Source organism: Aethalodelphis obliquidens, unplaced genomic scaffold, assembly GCF_003676395.1.
Source record: "Aethalodelphis obliquidens isolate GAN/ISIS:26980383/991018 unplaced genomic scaffold, ASM367639v1 scaffold98, whole genome shotgun sequence".
Taxonomy (NCBI): domain Eukaryota; kingdom Metazoa; phylum Chordata; class Mammalia; order Artiodactyla; family Delphinidae; genus Aethalodelphis; species Aethalodelphis obliquidens.
In genome coordinates this window covers 2607499-2627024 of record NW_020838042.1, presented here as the reverse complement: position 1 = coordinate 2627024, position 19526 = coordinate 2607499, and the positions used below count along the sequence as shown (strand labels likewise).

The 19526-nt window shown below is 38.8% G+C and overlaps 1 protein-coding gene across 3 annotated transcripts in view; it reads left to right on the top strand.

The window, feature by feature from the left end:
* DMD (dystrophin) overlaps nucleotides 1-19526 on the top strand; it is a 2234319-nt gene that overhangs the window by 492919 nt on the left and 1721874 nt on the right. For all 3 annotated transcript variants that reach the window (XM_027096086.1, XM_027096084.1, XM_027096085.1), the window contains exons 5-6: nucleotides 6752-6844; nucleotides 13892-14064. In XM_027096086.1, coding sequence (XP_026951887.1) covers nucleotides 6752-6844; nucleotides 13892-14064 — 266 coding nt within the window. The remainder of the gene's footprint in view (nucleotides 1-6751; nucleotides 6845-13891; nucleotides 14065-19526) is intronic.

The following is a 19526-nucleotide window of genomic DNA, read 5'->3' as shown; positions in this document are numbered from 1 at the left end:
GGATAACAATAGACTACTGTATTCCAAAAGCCAATTCCTTAAGTTTCCTAGGTGCATTTTTTTACAGCCAGCTCATCCTAACCCAAGGGATTTTTTCCTATGAGTTCACATTTAAATATTCTGCTGGAGCCACAGTAAGGTTCCATTAATGGTGAGGGAATTCCGTGGTGGTCCAGTGGTTAGGACTCCACACGCTTCCACTGCGGGGGGCCCGGGATCGATCCCTGGTCCGGGAACTAAGATCCTGTGTGCTGTGGTGCGGCCAAAAAAAAAAAAAAAAAAAAAGCAAATGGTGAGAATTTTCTATATATTCCAGAATTATGTTTGAGTACAGCATCTTCCACAGATAACACTGCAAAACTCTGAGCCAGAATCTAATGTTACTTTCTGAGTAGAGTCTTAGGCCTGTTTGCAGGAACTCCTAAAGCCAATCTTCATGTGGAGGTGAACTTTTTCTGCAAAAATTCAATGCATGCTATTTAATTTTCACACATAATATCAATTTTCACACCTATTCATTTGGTGTCAGATGCTTTCATTATGCAAAACAGGGAAACATAACTTTCGGCCTCCTCAGTGACCTCAAGATTGAATTTCCTGTTATTTTGTGCTTGTTACGCCCTCCCACACACACACAGAATCCATTTATTAGCATATATGTCATATAAATGGTTTTTGTTTTGCTTACTAGACAGACACATAATTATTCATTTAACATAGATATTAACGTATTTTAATTTTTATTTTCCCTTTTCATAGTTATTTGGAAATTAGATTGATAATCCTTGGAAGATGTAATTCCAGAGCATATATTAGGAAAAAACTACGTAAAAGAAAGCAGAGAAGCAATTGTGCGGCATGGTGATGATTATTTGAGAAGAGCTAGTAATGATTTAAAAAATATCAATATAATTCATAGCTACATGGTGAGATATGGGGCATTATTAACAACAGCAAGCATACGAAAATTGAGAGTCAAATGGATTAGCCATGAAAATGAACAAATAAAAGGGTTTATTGTTTGGTAAAAGCAATATTCAATAGAACCTGAATAATATGCCATCTGTAGACTATAAAACCTCACAAATTTGTGTTTATAAGATATCACACATGCACACTCACACATACACTGATCATATGAATAGGGAGCTTTTTAGGTCAGATTAGGAAAGAAGTTGGGAAGAAAGTGGGGCAAGCAAAATGGAAAAGAAAACTTGTCTCAAGAACAATAGGAGAGGCATGTATAAGATCTCATTCATGCATTTGTATAAAATAATATTTGTGTGGTCTTATATATAAAGAAATACAATATTTCTAAAAAGAACAAAAATGAAATGATATATACATACATACATATGTACATATACACAGACATAGAAAACGGTACAAAGATTAACATATAGTTTACCACTCAAAAAATGGGAATAGTTGTGTTTCTTACAACCCAACTACAGGATGACAAAATACCTACCTATGACAACACGACTTGATCAAATATGAACCTTTAGAAAGGAATGATGATTGGTAATAATTGCAGTGTGATAAGATTACCCTCTAAGGCACACACAGTTGAGAATATATGTGTGAAATACCACTTAAAAGCCATGCTACTTACTTATTGCACCCTATGGCAAGCACCACCAACAAAACTGGCCTACTGGATAGGATAGTATAGTGAGTAACATTGGCAATAAAAAAAGTGAACTAACAAAATATAATTGCAAATCAACAGAAAGTTACATAAATTGGATTACATTATTGTAACTGTCTACAGAATATCCCTATAAAACTAAGATTTAATACTATGCTCTTATTGTTTATTGAAGGTTGACAAAAGAAATGGTCAAATGGTTATCACTGCTTCACTTGTAAAGTTGTAATTAAAGATGCAGTATATTACTATAAAATGCACAGTTCTTAGAGTTGAGAATTGTGAAAAGGTTTGTTGTCCCTGACAAAAGTGTAAGCATCCTTGTACTGGTTAGAGACATTTATAATGAATCTCAGCTAGTTTTTTCTCAGTGCCCATAAGAATTAGCCAAGATCTGTTCAACTTTTCTGGTATTATTATTTTTCTACCTCATAGTAGCCTAACTTGTTCCTTGCATTCCTTGAGATTTTTTAAGACTCTTCATAATCCTGCCCCAGATTGTTTAACAACTTCACACATGCCACCTTGTCTCTGAGTACAACACTTCTAATTCCCAACCATGTAATATCTTTTACGCTTGCCCCCCCATATCCTTAGTCACATGTGTCTTCTTGGCATGCCTTCCACACACACCCCCTTTATTTGTTCCAGTTTTATATTCCTTCTTTACAGATTCGGTCAACACTGAATATTTCCTCTTTCTTTTGCTTACACTGTCACAAAAATTTCTTTTTCTCTACTGGGTGTCCATGAGACACAGTTGCCTACCTAATTTTTTCCAGTGGTTATAAATAAGTTTTATTGGAACACAACTATGCACATTCCTTTAGATATTGTCTAAGGTGTGTGTATGTGCCAGTGACTTCTTTTTATTATTTATTTTTATTGTGGTGAAATGTACATGTCATATACATTACCAGTTTAAACATTTTTAAAAATTGGTGTACCATTTTTAAGTGTACAATTGAGTGGCATTAGTATTATACATTCCCCTATGTATGCAACCATCACCACTATCCATCTCCAGAATGTCTTCACCATCCCAAACTGAACCTCTTACCTGTTTAAAAAAACTCTGCAATCACCTCTCTCTTAGCCCCCGGTAACCTCTATTCTACGTTCTTTCTCTATAAATTTGACTATTCTAGGTATCTCACATAAGTAGAATCATATAATATTTTTTATTTTATGGCTGGATAATTTCACTTAGCATAATGTTTTCAAGGTTCACTGACGTTGTAGCATGTATCAGAATTTCCTTTCTTTTTAATATTGAAGAATACTCCGTTGTATATATACACCATGTCCTCTTTATCTATTCATCTGTCAATGGATATTTGGATCATTTCCACCTTTAGGCTATTGTGAATAGCTGTGAACATTGTTGTATAAATATCTGTTTGAGTCTCTGCTTTCAATTCTTTTGGATATATACCTAGAAGTGGAATTTTTGGATCCTACCTAATTTTAATTAACTTTTATTTTGTGACCTGCTATTAGCCCGTGAGCTTTTTGACATTAGGGATTCTACCTTAGTCTTCTTTATCAGGCCTAAGCACAGTCCCTGATATAATATAGATTGGATTTTAAAAGGGATTTTATGGGGATAAATAAATGGAGGAATCATCTCCCTACTCACACAGAGAACAAGCTTATGAGAGTGGATAGGGGCAGCTGGTATCTAAGTGCCTGCTGCTTGCTCTTAGTCTCCCCAGGATGATCCCTATGGCAAGTCTAAACTTAACTACCAGCAGTGGTTCCCCAAGTATATCTATTTTCTAGAAATCACATGTTCTTTATTTAAATAATTGAATCTTCAAAAATATATGGTGTGATTCTCACTGTCACTATAATTAAGTTCCAGAAAGCAGGAGTATTTTTCCCTTTTGTGTTCTAAGTACATCAGTGCCTGACATATGAATTTGTTGAATGAATTAATCAGTAAACCAATTCTTAAAGTTATAGCATCTTTTCCACATGGAGAGCCCCTCCCCTCTACTGACACATGAGGAATCCCCAGATGAAATGTAGATGATGGTGCTTTCTTGTTCAGGAGTCATTCATCTCCCCTGGGATCTAAATTCTAGAAACTTGTTGTATCTACTTTGTATAATTAAAATGAAGGTATCATGGCAAATTATTGTTTGCATGTATAGGAAAAAAATCTATATGAATGCCCAGTAATTTGAAATTCTGATATTTACTTCAACACTGAATTAGGAAAAATTTGCATGGGGTACTACTAAAATTCAGCTGTCCAATGAGAAGCATCTGCATTGTAGAAATAAGCAGACGTGTAATGTGTTACAATGGCAGTATCACCTTGACTTTCCTATACCCAAGAAAATCAAGGTCTTTCACCTTAACCAGCTTTCAGGACTTCTGCTCATCCACTCTTCAATACAGCCTTACTTAAATGTCCATTTATATGCTGTCCATTTACTTCAGACTGACTTCTCTGTAATGTCCATGTGGTACCATCCTCACATGTAATCTATTGCATAGCTTAGTAATGCCCTGTACTATAAATTATATGTGGAATTAAACTATGGACTTGTATCTAGATCTTTTATCCTTATTTCAATGATTCTACATTTTTCTGTATCAATTATTTGTTTTAATCCAATCCACCAATCATTTGTATATAGTTGGGATATAAAAATAAATTTAAGTATTAGATTATCCATTGAACCTACAAATAAGTTTACATGGGGAGTAATTGGGAGTGATTTGGCAATGAAACTGAAGAGTAGCCTTTTTATTCTTTTCACCTGGATTTCCCACATAGCTTCATAGTTATAAAAAATATAATTAATAGGATTTAGAAAATTAAGATGAATGATAAAGAATATATTTTAACATTGAGTGAGAAAATGGTAAACCCATCTTACTGGAGGAAGAGACAAGAGGGAAAGACAGATCCAAGTGAGACTTAATTCAGTAAAGGTTTAGAGCCTGAGAGAATGAAAGGTTTAACCAAAATGAATCTCGGCTATTTAGTGAAGCTCCCTAGAGGAGGATAAATGGGAAACTCTCTCAGATCAATACCCTCAGGACAAGACAAAATGGCAGAGTCCTGGAGACAGCCAAAAGAAAAGTCAACCAAAGGTATCAGTGAGCCTAGGGATAGTAAGAAGGGAGAGAAATCTGAATTATCAGCCCTCAACCCTTGCTCTGACAGTTTCACCCCCATTGTATAGACCTTAATCTGAAGTTGCATATTTGCTTTATTGTGATATTCTCTCTTTTTAAAGTATCCCTGGATACTCATTTTTAAAGTTAACCTTTTTCTTTGAGATAATTGTAAATTCACATGTAGTTATAAGCAATAATACAGAAAGATCATGTGTACCCTTAACGCAGCTCTACCCCAATGGTAACATACATTAAAATTATAGTATAATATTACCATGGACATCAACATTGATACAATCCACCAGTAGTATTTATGTTTCCCAAGTTTTACTTGTACTTTTGTATGTGTGTGGCCATGTGTTTTTAGTTCTTTACAACATTATCACATGTGTACATTTGTGTATCCACCATCAGAGTCAAGTGCAGAACAGATCCATCATCACAAGTATCCCTTGTGCTACCCTTTTATAAACACATCCACCTGTCCCTCCCACCCCACCTCAGTTCCTAACCTCTGGCAACTGCGACTCTGTTCTCCATTTCTGTAATTTTGTCTTTTCAAAGCTGTTATATAAATAGAATCATACTGTATGTAACCCGCTGTGATTGGCTTTGTTTTTTTTCACTCAGCATAATGCCCATGAGATTCACGCAAGTTGCTGCATGTATCAACAGATGTTCCTTGTCATTGCAGAGTGGTAGTCCACGGTATGGATGTACCAATATGTTTAACCATTCACCCTTGTATGGCATCTGGGTTGTTCCCAGTTCTTGGGTGTTACAAATAAAGCTAGTATGAACACTTAAGTATAGGATTTTGTATAAACAGAAGTTTTTATTGCTTTAGAATAAATGCCTGAGAGCCCAATTGCTGGATTGTATGGTAAGCACATGTTCAATTTTGTAAGAAACTGCTGGAAATGTTTTCCAGAGTTGCTGTACTATTTACATTTCCACCAGCAAAGCATGAGTGACCCAATTTCTCTATATCCTTATCAGCATTTGATATTGTCACTATATTTTTTAAACTTTTTCCATTATGATAAGTATGTAGTGTTAACTCTTTATGTTTATAATTTGCATTGCCCTAATGGCTTGTAATGTTGAATATCTTTTCATGTGCTCATTTGCCTGATGTGTATGTGTAACCTGACTCCACCTAAAAACGTTAGGAGCAAGAAGGACAGGAGATGGGATTTGTCTTGAAAAACAAAACTCTGCCAAATTTTAATTCCCAAACCCAGTCCTAGATAGAGAAAAGAGAGCTGGCCATTAGCTCCATTGTTTAGTAGAGTTCTAACATGTAATTCTAAAGCAAGGACATTTTAGTCAAATGCAGTCACCCCTAATTACAATAGCACTCCTCTGAGCTAGATAAAAGGATTGATGAAATTTCTATTTTTGAGTTTCAGTTATGTCCTAGGAAGCACTTTTTAATTTTAAGCATCCTTTATGAGTTATCATTATTATATATTTTATTTGGAGATACTTTTTTTGCAGTACGCGGGCCTCTCACTGTTGTGGCTACTCCCGTTGCGGAGCACAGGCTCCGGACTTGCAGGCTCAGCGGCCATGGCTCGTGGGCCCAGCCGCTCAGCGGCATGTGGGATCTTCCCGGACTGGGGCACGAACCCGTGTCCCCTGCATCGGCAGGCGGACTCTCAACCACTGTGCCACCAGGGAAGCCCTGGAGATACTCTTATTGGACTCTTTACTCTGCAGTAATTTATTTATACACTAAAAGTACACTCATTTCCTATCTCTTTGTAAATGTGTTTGGGGACACTTGTTTGTTACAGAAAGTTCAGTTGCAAATGCAGTTTGTTTCATTTTTAGATTTTTAAAAAGCTATAATGCTGCTTAGGCTCTGGAAATAGATAAATGCAATTACCTTTGCATTTTGTTTTCTTTTCAAACAGACATTTTGTCTCCTTCCTTCAAATGTTTCCCCTTTATCTTTAACAGGTTGATTTAGTGAATATTGGAAGCACTGACATAGTAGATGGAAATCATAAACTGACTCTTGGTTTGATTTGGAATATAATCCTCCACTGGCAGGTAAGAATCCTGGTGATTTTTTTTTTTTGGTGAGGGAAGGTAAAGTAGCTGATCCTTCCTTTCATTTTTACCATTGATTTGCAAAACCTGTATATCCCTAACAATACACAGCCCATCTCCATAGTGCTGCCTTTTAAACTGGGATGATTGTCATCTGCAATGTGAAGTATCAGCAGATTATAAAACAGGTTCTAGCACATTCACAGGAATATTTTTCTAAATTTTATTTCACTGGGTACAGATGAGGCAAAAGAAAAAAGAAAACTTTTCACAAATAGGTCTTTTGTAACTCACCTAAAAGTAAATCTGCATAGTTTTGTAAGAAGAGGGGTATTTTTCCTGTTAATCACTATCAAATGAATAAGACTCTGTGAATCGTGTGTATTCTCAGTGTAAACTAATGCCAATAAAAGATTATTGGGATATCATGATCTGTATATGTGTTATACAGAAAAACTTACTTCATAGTCTGATTTGGAAATTGCATTTTTTCTGAACCACCTCAGCACAGGGTCTTCTGAATGCCTATATTTACTGGTCCTCTGCAAAATGGATCACAGATCATTGGTTTAGTGAAGAGTATATATTTTTTTAGTCAGACCGACAGGAGCTTAAGTTTTAACTTCCTCATTTACCATCTTAGTGACATTGGATATAATGTCATCCCTTTCTGGGCCATAATTCCCTCACTATCAAAAGTGAAAAAAAAATAATGAACACGTGTATTTCTTGTCAGGATTAAATGAGAGAATTACCATAAAGCACTCAGTACAGTGTACCATTTTCCTTAGAGGCATATCATACTAATAACTCTTTTTTTTTTCCACTCATATTTTAAGAATTTGGAGGGTAAATGAGATGCCGGCTCTTTTTACTGGTAGAGATTACGTTTTTATATAACAGCTTTTTTTGAGATATAATTTATATATCATAAGTTTACCTGTTCTATGTGTAAAATGCAAAGTATACCAAACTGGTTTAGTTCTGTTGCCCAGCACTTCTCAAACTATTTTGAGGAAGAAACAATTCCCCCCATCTTTCAAACATTTTAGGATATTTACAGAGTTGTACAATCATCACAACAATCTAACTTTAGCACATTTCCACCACACTAAAAATAAATCTCATGTCCATTTACCATCACTCTCCTCTCCCACCCCCAACCCTAGGCAACCATTCATCTATTATCTGTCTCTATATGTCTGCCTTTTTGGACATTGCATACCAAATGCACTCATACAATATATATTCTTTTATATATGTCTTCTTGCACTGAACATAATCTTTGAGGTCCATTCCTATCGTAGCAGGTATCACTACTTTCTTTAGTAAGGTTGACTTTTAACTTGAATTGTAGGTTGGTACTGCTCGGAGTCAGACAGTATGTAGACCAGAGGTATACCTACTGAACTCAGTACCCATATTTTTCTTCCAGTTGACTCCCATATCTTTTATTGTAAATACTCTGAACTGGCTCAGTCCTATTTCACAGCAATATGGGAAGAGAGAGAGAACAACCATAACGGCTGACAACAGAGAATAGCTCATAAGAGCCTCAAATGAGCCCAAGATTCTCAATTCTGGGCGTTTTTCATGTAGTGATGGTGTCAGATAGAACCAGCAAGGCAACATAGCGTCCCCCACCAAACTGGTTTCCTTCTGTTGCTCAGTACTTATCAAACTATCTTGAGGAAGGAGCAGTATTTCCCCCCTTTTCCATTGTGTGTAAATTACAATAAAACTGAAGCATTAGAAAAATGAAATAAAGAGACACATAAAACCCAAGCTTTTTTTTTTTTTTTTTTTTTTTTTGGTGGTACGTGGGCCTCTCACTGTTGTGGCCTCTCCCGTTGCGGAGCACAGGCTCCGGACGCGCAGGCTCAGCGGCCATGGCTCACGGGCCTAGCCGCTCCGCGGCATGTGGCATCTTCCCGGACCGGGGCACGAAGGCGCGTCGCCTTCATCGACAGGCAGACTCTCAACCACTGCGCCATCAGGGAAGCCCCCAAGCTTCTTTTTTATCATTAAGCTCAACCGACATAAATAGGACTCTGTAAAATTGCTATGGAAGTTTCTAACGGACTATCAACTATTGTATTGATATTTATCTTATGGCCTCGTAACAAATTGTTCATGGAGAGACCCCAGCTTGCAGGAAACACTTTGAGTTGCACAGATGGCAGTCATGACAAAGCCAGCAGGAGGACTTAGGCGTGTTCAGAGCCCCAAAAGGCTATTTTAATTGTATTTATCACCCAAACTGTCTCTCATATGATCTCACCCTTTCTTATCTCCTCAAAACCCTTTCCAATTCCCTCTCAACTCACTGCAGGATAGAGTTTAAAACTACCCTGTCTGATATTTTCTTCATTTGCTTGTGCGTGTGCTCATTTTTTTAATTAGCATGTGGAAGGGCTTTCACATGAGGAATACCAGAAGGAATGCTTTTGCAGTCTGTCCTGGTCTGAGACTTCTCTTAGAGTCTTCTGTTTTCCATCTATGTCCTCAAATCACCATATCCTTGTGATTGCAAGGATGTAGACTCTTCCCAGCCTCTGCCTCTTTATCTTATCTCTCTTCTATCACACTGCCCTGTTGTACTAAAACTACTAAATCACTTTCTAAAAGTTCCTCCTGCTCGATACTCCTCATTATAACCCAATGAATCGCAGAAGATATTTTCACCAAGAGTGCGTATTTGCCTTCTTATAAAATAGTCAAAGAAGCCCTTGAGTCTCAGTAAAGATTAAAGGACACACTGGCCAACCTAATGTACTTTCCAGATCTATGAGATTAAGAATGACATGAAGAGATGGAAAGATGTGAATCTTTGGTTCCAGTGTCATATACTATGTTATTACTATTGCTGTGGAGGCCTGCTCTCTGAACTTGCAGAAACTCAGGAATGCCAACCCCATTTCCCCTGTCACTGTTTTTCTGGTTTCTACTTAAATGAAATGATTTGCCTGAAAAATAATGCCTGTATCGAGGAGTAAGCAGCTTTGAGCAAAATTGTGAAGTAGACAATGTGTGTTAGGTGTCCCTTTCTTCCTTCTTTTAAAGTGCAAACCATCCTTTTTAGTGGGGGCAGGGGGTCACCTCGGTTCTGGGAACCAGCTGGAGATAAAAACATATCCTGCTAATGAAGCTGAATCTGGCCTCTGTACCCCGACACCAAATTAATTCTCAGAGACAGAGTTTTGGGTGAAGTAGAAAAGAATATCTTTATTGTTTTGCCAGGCAAAGGGGGCCACAGCGGGCTAATGCCCTCAAAACTGTGTATCCCAACCAGGAGGGGGTAGTGAGGATTTTATAGTAATTGTTCAAAGAGGGTGTGATCAGCTTGTGGACATTCTTCTGATTAGTTGGTGGTGAGGTAAGTGGGAGTTGGCATCATCAAACTCCTGGTTCCAACCCGTCTGGAGTGTAGGTGCTTTTGGGCAGCACACTGTTAACTTCTCCCACCTGGTGGAGGTTTCAGTATCTGCCAAACAGCTCAAAGATATTGTTATGTGTATCCCTTGAGGGGGAACCTGGACCTTGTCCCAAGGCTGCACTACTGTTTCTCTTGACTGCTCCTCCCTTGTCTCTGCATCCCCTCCCTTCCCTAATTAGCAACTGTTTAAATCTGCTCGTTGGAACTCAGGGAAGGTCCTGGAGGCTGAAGAAAGCCTATTTCCTGTAATCAAGAAATGGGGGACACAGAAAGGCTTTTGTGCCCAGGAGTCCCACAGGGTCCTGCTTGGTATCACTAACAGTGGTGTGCTCTCAAGGTCAGACCCCCACCTTTGCTGGCTACCTCAAAAGAAATACTCAATTCCAGGGCTCCTTTACACTGGAATGTTTATGTTATTTACTATGTGCACAACAGATAAGAGAAAGATGGATTTTGCACTGCTGAAAGCCCTTACTGTAACCTCCTGCCTACCTAGTGCCTTCTGGGCAAAACAGGTCTCGATCTTCTGAAGGTCTTTCACACACTACCATCCATCCCTTGTAGAAGACTATTCCTCCCTCTCTTCAGTCCTACCCCTCTGCTGTAACTCCTTTTAGTTACAGGATGGATTCTGGGAAGCAGACTCTGAGTTTGGCAGGCAGGTTGTTCATGGATGCACACCCAAAAGCCTTCTTGAACTCCATGGAGAACTGGGAGCTAGAATGAGCCTTTAGAGTTATCACGAGTGGGGCTGAAATGGTTGAGTCTGTATACAATTTCCCTTCATTAGTTAATAAGGTGTGCTGCCCTAGGAGGGATGTCACCATAGGTGACATGCTTGTGCCACTCAAGTAGTTCCTGAGGGGACTCATGGGTGATGTCTGCCTCAGGACAGCTGGAGAAACAAGCCCTTCCTTAAAGGAGAATCCTTAAAGGTAGTGCATCTGCAGGTGCATCACACCTTCTTTGCCCCGTTAACTCCTAGTCATTTTTTGAAATCAGTGCTCAAAGACATTCCATTTTTTTCCTTTAAAAAATAGATGTATAGCTGTATTCACACACACACATATTTATTTACATTGATTCTTTCTGTGAGCCCTGAGGGTGGGGAATTTTTCTGCTTAAAGACTCCCCATAGGAGCCGCTCAGTGTTTGACTGAAGGTGGATCCTTAATAAAGATTTCTTGGTAACTCTCTTTTCTGTAGGAAAAGAAGAACTGTTATCTCACATTGCCCTTTATTATTATTTTTTTCTCAGCAACATTTGCACCCAGGTAGAAGCAACAGCAATGAGGCTGAGGCTGATAAGCTGAATTAGTGACATAATGATGCTAAAGGAGCTTTGGATCGAATACCATGTTGTTCTTTAACATTATGTGCATAGAGGGCAGTCTGGCCAAGCATTTCACAAATGAATCCCATTCATCATTGGAGGGTTGCCTGATCAGTGCAAATCCATCAACACCACTGAGCCAGTGTCTGCCGATTCCAACCCTGGTTCAGCACAGGACACACAGGACACATCCTGCAGTCTCTGTACATGGAGGCTGTATATTTTATAACTTTAGACTATGATGAGAAAAATTATATATCTTACATAACTATTTGACCTATTTATTCAGTAAGTAAGTGGCTAAATAAGCAGGTCAGGAAGGAATTAAGAAAACTGGATAATGCACCCCTAAATAATAGATTTAGCTGTCAAGGGATGGTGACAAATGTATGCAAAGATTTCACATCTTCACATCAATCCCACGTTTACAAAACATCATCTCAAATCCTTTTCAAGTATTTTAAAGTTATATTTAATAGTCTATCCTAAAATTTGCATTGAATCTTTCATAAAAGGATTACTAACATTGGAGATGTTAAAATATGTATTTTGCCCGAAGGCATTTGTTAACTTCTGCATGGATGAAGAAGAAAATAAAATGTCATATTTGGAATACACAATAAATATTCATCATCTGATCAAACGTTGGTAGTATATGGACCTTATACTGCCCAAAAGGGAAGCCCTTGGTGGTCAAAACCACTCACATTTACTTATATACTTACTTTAAGTATGTGATAAGGGGACTGACATTAAAGAAGGAGCCTAGTAATGATTCCTTTAATAGAAAATGTAGACCGTCTGTTCTATAATGAGGTGTCAACTGCATTCTCGAAACCCAGAAAATGGATTTCTGCAGCAGCTGAATTAGAAGAGTGACAGTTGGAAATACAACAACCTGCCGAGTGGCATTTGCACCTGCACACAGCCTAGGACAGAATCAAATGGCCAGAAACCAATTCATGAAAATAAGACCGAACCTGGCCTTTTCCCCCTTTTGCACAGTCTTGCTTTCCGCTTCCCTTCCGGGAGCCGGGGGTGGGAGGGTGGGTGGGGCCCAACCAACGCTACGACGTGGCCCCCAGACCCCACCCCCCAGGACCCAGCGGCCCCTCCCAGTCCTGCGCCGCGGCGCTCCTGGCTGCGCGCCCTCTTCAGCTCGACCTGAAGCCGCCAGCTGCTGGCGGAGTTGCGTCTCTCGTTCGGCCTTCGTCTTCCTCACTGCGCCCGTGCTGGGGTCCCTGCTGGCCCTTGGCTTTCTCCTTGCCTCTGCCACCCTGCTGAACAAGTGGCAGGGCTTGTGTAGGCCCTGAATGGACTTCCTACGCGGCGTCACAGCGGCCTTAGTCTCCTTCGCCATCTCCACAGCTGTCGCTTGATGGGATGGGGCTTCGGAACGAAAGCCCAGGCGTTTTCTTTGCCGCCATGCTGTTTGCACTTGACTTCTACCTGACCTTTCACAACGTGGCCGAATTTCTCAAACAAGGGGACTCTGCAGAGGTGACCGCAGCCCACAAAATGGAAGTAGGGAATTCCGACTGTGACTCCGGAGGTGGCCAGGGGGCCGTGTGTTGGGAGGGAGGCTGTGACTTCTCAGAGTAGCAGTGGGACTTGCTGACGGAGCGGGCCTCGTCACGGCCCTGAGGTGACGTTCCTGAGCCCAGCACACAGGACGGCACCCCTTGCCTTAGAACTATCAAGCCGCTCTGCACGTGAGGGCGTCTTGAATGTTCCACCCCTTCTCCCCAGGTATGGCTCACGGACCTGAAGCCCTTTAACCTCTCTTGCCAAAAACAAGTACAAGGGGACAACGTGCGTAGAGCCTTGTTACCTCCCTCTCCCCACCGGCCCCCCCTCAAGAGAAGATTTCATGCTGTGGGCAGAGTAACAGCTAAGACGGAAACCACCACAGGGCCAACCTGCCAGGCCCCAGTCGTTTTTGTCTGCATTTGGTGCCCCTGTTCATGACAGGCACTTTGTCCAGAATGATCCTTCCAAGATTCTTTTGTTCAAGGAGCACTAGCTGCCTCTTCTTTCTTGAGGCAGGGAGAAAACTGACCTTTGCCCTGTCATCTAGGAGTGAGTGAATCTCGGTGCTCATAACTGGCCAAGCATTTCGCAAATGAATCCCATTCATAATGGGAGGGTTGCCTGATCAGTGCAAATCCGTCATCACCACTGAGCCAGTATTTATTAACTGAAGATTAGAACATTCAGGTTTAAGTTTGTGTGCTTCTTGTTCATGCATTTCCTTATGAAAATATCTTTCCACACGTAGGTCAAAAATGTAATGAAAAATATCATGGCTGGATTGCAACAAACCAACAGTGAAAAGATACTCCTGAGCTGGGTCCGACAATCAACTCGTAATTATCTACAGGTTAATGTCATTAACTTCACCACCAGCTGGTCTGATGGTCTGGCTTTGAACGCTCTCATCCACAGTCATAGGTAAGATTATCGAAACATTGAATAATTTTTAAAAGTATTGATTTAGAGTCTGATATCTTTTTCTCCAGCATGGTTCCTGATCATTTCCCACTATGCAACATGTTATTTATGCTGCCCATATTGATCTAACCATCCATTGGAAGGTACTGAATACGAATATCCTATTTTTATGTGATATTACACTTAGTTGTTGAAATGTTAAAACTATCAGAGCATGAATGTGGTTATGGTGGAGAGGGGGTATCAACATCTTTGAAATTGAGACTGCCAGAAAATCAAGGTTATATTCTAACTTTGCTAAGAATGGAGTTGGTCTTTCTATACAAATAATGTGTTAGTAATGAGCTTCAGCTGTAGCGTTAAAAATGGTTGTAGATCTTATGTGAGTGGCTGTAGTATAATTAGTTACCATCATCAGATTAATAATGTGAAAAAGAAACATTTCTCTTGTCAGATACTTAGATAGCAAATACCATAAGGCCCTGTATGTGTGTATATATATGTATATATACTTATATTTCAGGGGTAAAAGAGGCTCTGGGCATCTTAGCAACCAAGGTAAAGAGCAGACCACAATTAATTCTATGACTCAGTACTCAGAATATCAAAAGAAACAATTGCTCTGGAACAGCAAAGCAATTGCTATAAAGCATGAGAGTTGTTCTGTTGACCTTCGTAAAAGGAACTCAGTGTGACATAGTGAACCAAATGTCCTTAACTATATTCACACTATTATATTTTCTAAGATAAAATAGTTGTTTGCTTTTTCTTGTATAAAGAAGCTTAGTAAGTGAATTAGTAACAGTTCAAGAAAAAGCAAAACCACATGATAAATACATACATTATATATAATGAATACATTCATATATATTGTATGTATAATACATTTACTCTAACGGACATGTGCTTTGGTTTTCCTATTACCCATCTCTTTTACCCAGCCCAATCCCCAGGGTCAGATACATTGCCTTATTAACTGTGCTTGAAATGCCACTGGACTGCATCTGCCCTGATTTTCAGTGCAGCTTATCTTTTCTCACTTTGATCTTTCTTTTCTCGACGAGTCTAGTCTACCATTTTCCTATGCCAATCTTGCTTCTAGAAACATCCAGAATATAAATTTTCTTCCTGGTTTACCCGTCCGGGAGCAAATGCTCTCTAAATAAGCATCTTTGTCAGGTGTCTTGCTGCAGCTGGGTTTAATTAACCCCATCTAGACTGAGTTTCCAGGTGAATGACTCAGCAACCTGACTTTGGAAAGGAGGCAGGCTCACACTCAGTCGGCATGTTAAGCGATGTTAATATGTTGTTTTTCCTAAGTGTGACAGGAAGAAAAATATTCCACAGCCTCAGTACAGCCAGATGAGAGGGGATAGAGACGCTCATTCTGCATTATAAGTCAGTGTTCATTTATGCAGCCACATGCTTCACAGTAAGGGCCGGAACATATTGATCTTGCTGTTCATGTACACATTTGCAGATGAACAGAAATATCGAGGATCGGGTTATGCGGTCCTTGTTGGCTCGTTAGCATTTTCTTTTCAAGTGGAAGACTTCAGTCCTGCAAGCGTGTTCACAGACTACATTTGTTAATATTCCATTTCATGATTTCTGAATGTAAGTAATACAATAAACATATCCAGGTTGCCCTGTCACATCTGTCCCTGACCTACTCTTTGTCTCTCCAAATATCTACATTTATATATTCTTCTGTCATACTGAATGAATCATCAGTAACTACCTTCTTACACATAACATGGTTACTTTTCAAGAGGTTTCTCACAGTTGATAATGCTCTTTCATGAATCATCTCCCTCTTCTTTTTGTCTCTGACAGATGAACATATTGTTTATCTAAAGAAAAAGAGAATGGTTGAACTGTTTGTTCCAGGGTGATTGTCATTGGAACACTTAGGAATGTCATGAGGTGTCCTGATTTCAATAATTGAAAGACTATGTAGAACAAAGGCATGAACTTGATGACGAACATAGGAATTGACAAAGAGCCTTGCCAAAGATCAGGCTTTTAGTGACTTTATATTTCTTTAAGGCTAAATTTTATCTTAATATGTAAGAAATTAAAAGTATTAAATTAAAACACAGAGTTCACTACAGTGCAGTTAAAAGGAAGCCAGATTCTACTTTCATGGGAAAACCAAATGATAATTGATTAGAAGTATGCTCAAAATATGCAAATAAGTTGCAGTAAGCATAAAGTTGCAGTTAAATTTTTTTCCTGATTTCTTATTTTATTACCATAGAAGTAACATAGCACGTGATTTTTAAAAAAAAAAGTCAAACATTAGAGAGGGAGGCAAAGGACAAAAACAAAATGTGTCTTCCTGACCTCAGCCCTATCCCATCACTCTCCACTTCCTAGAAGTAGTTACTGTCAGCAACTCCTTTTATTCTTTCTGACGGTTTTCATAATTATATATATCTATTTCTTGATTAATTCATTTCTGACAGTAGATGGATTTATTCCTTAATATGAAGCCCACAAATTTACATCTTATGCCCATCTGTTTCCTGATTTCATCACTATATTATAATCATTTTATTCTTATAATTGTTGCCTGTGTGACTTTAAATGACAGTGGTATACTTATTTTCATCAAGTTTAGACAAGATCTGTTGACCACCTGAAATGAAGGTTGAGGAAATTATCACCCTCGTACATACTTCCTCCTCTTCTCTCCTCTCCACTTCTGTCATTATATTGTTATTCTTGCATCAACAATGTTTGTAACATTTATATCTCTTCTGTAAGTATAGGTTCTTGGCTCGAATCTGTACATTGAAAACGTATTACTGTTATTTTATAAATATAATTAACCTTAAAGTAATAGAAGTTAGTGTTTTTAAGCAATTATTATTTTGTAGGCCCTGTTCTAAGTAAAATAACCCATCTGTTTCTCATGACTTACATACTATCATTGTCCCTATTTCACAAATAGGCAAATCATATAACCTCTCTGTGCCTCAGTTTCCCAAAGATCATTTGGTTATGTCAACCTAAACAGAGATAAACGGAGGCAAGGTCAAATGATCAGAAATTCAGTTTATTCAGGAACAAAAGAGGAATTGCAATTTGGGAAACACATGCTGTAACAATTTACAGGCGAGTCTTTTGGGGGTTTGGGGCAGGCTGTGCATATGGGCAAGGAGCACAGAGAGGGGGCAGTACAGCCAGAGTGCAAGCAGTAAGTTCATTGACTTGAGGATGGGGAGAGATTCTTGGTGGATATTCATTGATTGGGAGATAAGGCTTGATCTTCTGTAAAACAGGCGTTCATAGAAAATCAGCCTCTGAATTCTTAAGTTCTGTTCTTCTGAGGGCACGTGTGGGAAATTCTCCATTTTATATCCTCTGGTTACATTTTTGACTGAAATCTTTTCATAGCTAATATGCTGTAGAGCCAGGATATGGATTCGTAGGGGACTCTGCTTACCTACTAGGCTCTGTTATCTCATTCAGTATGTCGGTTTTCTCAAAAGTGTGGGGATCCTTGGTGGCACATTCTTATTTATGACTTATGTTCTAGGCTAGCATGGGAAGGTATGTGGCTTTCCTCTTCAGTTGGTTAGTTTTACAATTCTTTATGCATTTGAAAATCATGGTTATTTAAAATGTTAATTAATGGTGAATTTTAATGATTTAAAACATTTTATTAGATTGATTTTAAATGCTAGAAGAGACCTCGAAGGCCATTCAGTACAATTCCTTCTTTTTAAAATGAAAACACTGAAGCTCAAATAGATTACATGACTTAGATAACTCGTCACCCAGGTAACTAGTTAGTGGCTAAGGAGAAGGCGAAGGGGATGAAGGGAAAAGGGCTTAAATGTGGAAGTAATCCTATTTTTTTATCATACTGATTTAACCTTGTTTACTTTGCTGTAGGTGAGAAACTGGTTTCCCACACTCTCCCACCTATATTCTTTTCCACTCCCCTTAATGAGAGATGGAGAAATGAAGATGGGGCAGAGGTTGCATAGTGAAATTAAAACTTTCCCCAAATAGTCTAGGATTTAATTTTTGTTTCTTAAGAGTCTTTCCACTACTAGAGACAGCTCCCAATTTATACATATTTTAGGTTCTAAAGGGTTTTTAGCTGCTTTGGGTAACTTGAAGTATATAGGGGAGATTAGATTTACTAAGAAGTGCACAAAAGTCTGGTGAATTAAACAGGGTAGGAGCAAGTAGAGAAAAGGAAATGAGAGTCAAAGGAGAATTAAAGTTGCACCTTTATTTTGAATTCTGGTTTCAGAAAATAGCAGCTAACCCCATCCTTGAAACATCTTCTCTTGCAGAGCATGAGTTCTTAAGCAGGAGTCCAGTGACAGACCCAAACGTCCTAAAATTCTATGTAATTCTGTTTAAAGCTATGGATAGGAATTTTGTCTGGGTAGAAGTTTCATAGTGCTCATCGGATTCTCAAAGGTATCTGTGATCCAGGAAAGATGAAGAAGCACTTAACTAATGGTTTCCAATGTTGCTGGGTAAAATTGTAATTCCTTAACAGCCAAGGCCTTTTATAGACTCATCCCAATCCTCCTCCTAACCATATCTCCCACCACTTGATACTAGAAATCTCCCAGTGGAGCCAGACTTGTGAGGTCCTGACTGACTGGGCACATTCTGCTCTTTCCTTCCCTAAGAACTCTGATTCTCTAATATCCACGCAATTTAGAATTCTATTCTCAAGCACTTTTCTTTAATCTAACCCAAACCACCATTTAAGAGTCCCTTAAGCCTCAAAAAAAACTTTCTTGACCTCTTCAGATTTTAGAAAACCATATATTATTATTATCTGTATTTGTCGCACTTAAAATGTATGTAACTTGTGATGTATGGATTTTTTTTTCCTCGTTAGATTTAAAATCCTCATAGGATAAGAACAGCCTCTTACACAACTTTGTGTTTTCTCCGTTATTAAGTAAAATGATATTCATATAGTATGTTCTCATCCATTCTCTGGTGTAGTCAATAAATATTTATTGAGCCCCTCCTGTGTGTCAGGTTGGGTTTCTAGAAGTGAACAAACCTGGCAAAAATAATTCTATAGTCTACATTCAAGTGCGGGAGATAGGTAAATAGATAAGATTAATTAAATGTATAATATGTTAAATAGTAGTTAAATGCTAATGAGAAAAAATATAAAGCAATTAAGAGGGATAGGAAATGGTTCTGTGTAAGTTTGATTTGGGGGCAGGCAGTTTTAGATGGGGGAAGGGCAGGGAAGGACTCATCAATGTGACTTTTGAGTAAAGACCCAAAGGAAGTGGAGGAGTGAGCCATATCTGTGTCTGGGGGAGGAGAATTCCAGGCATAGGGAACAGCAAGTGCAGATGTGGGAAACTATCTAGCCTGTTTGAGGAATACGAGGAGGGAGACAAGAAATAAAATCAGAGAGTTAATGGGGAGCCAGACCATGTAGGGCCTTGTAGGTCGCAGTTACG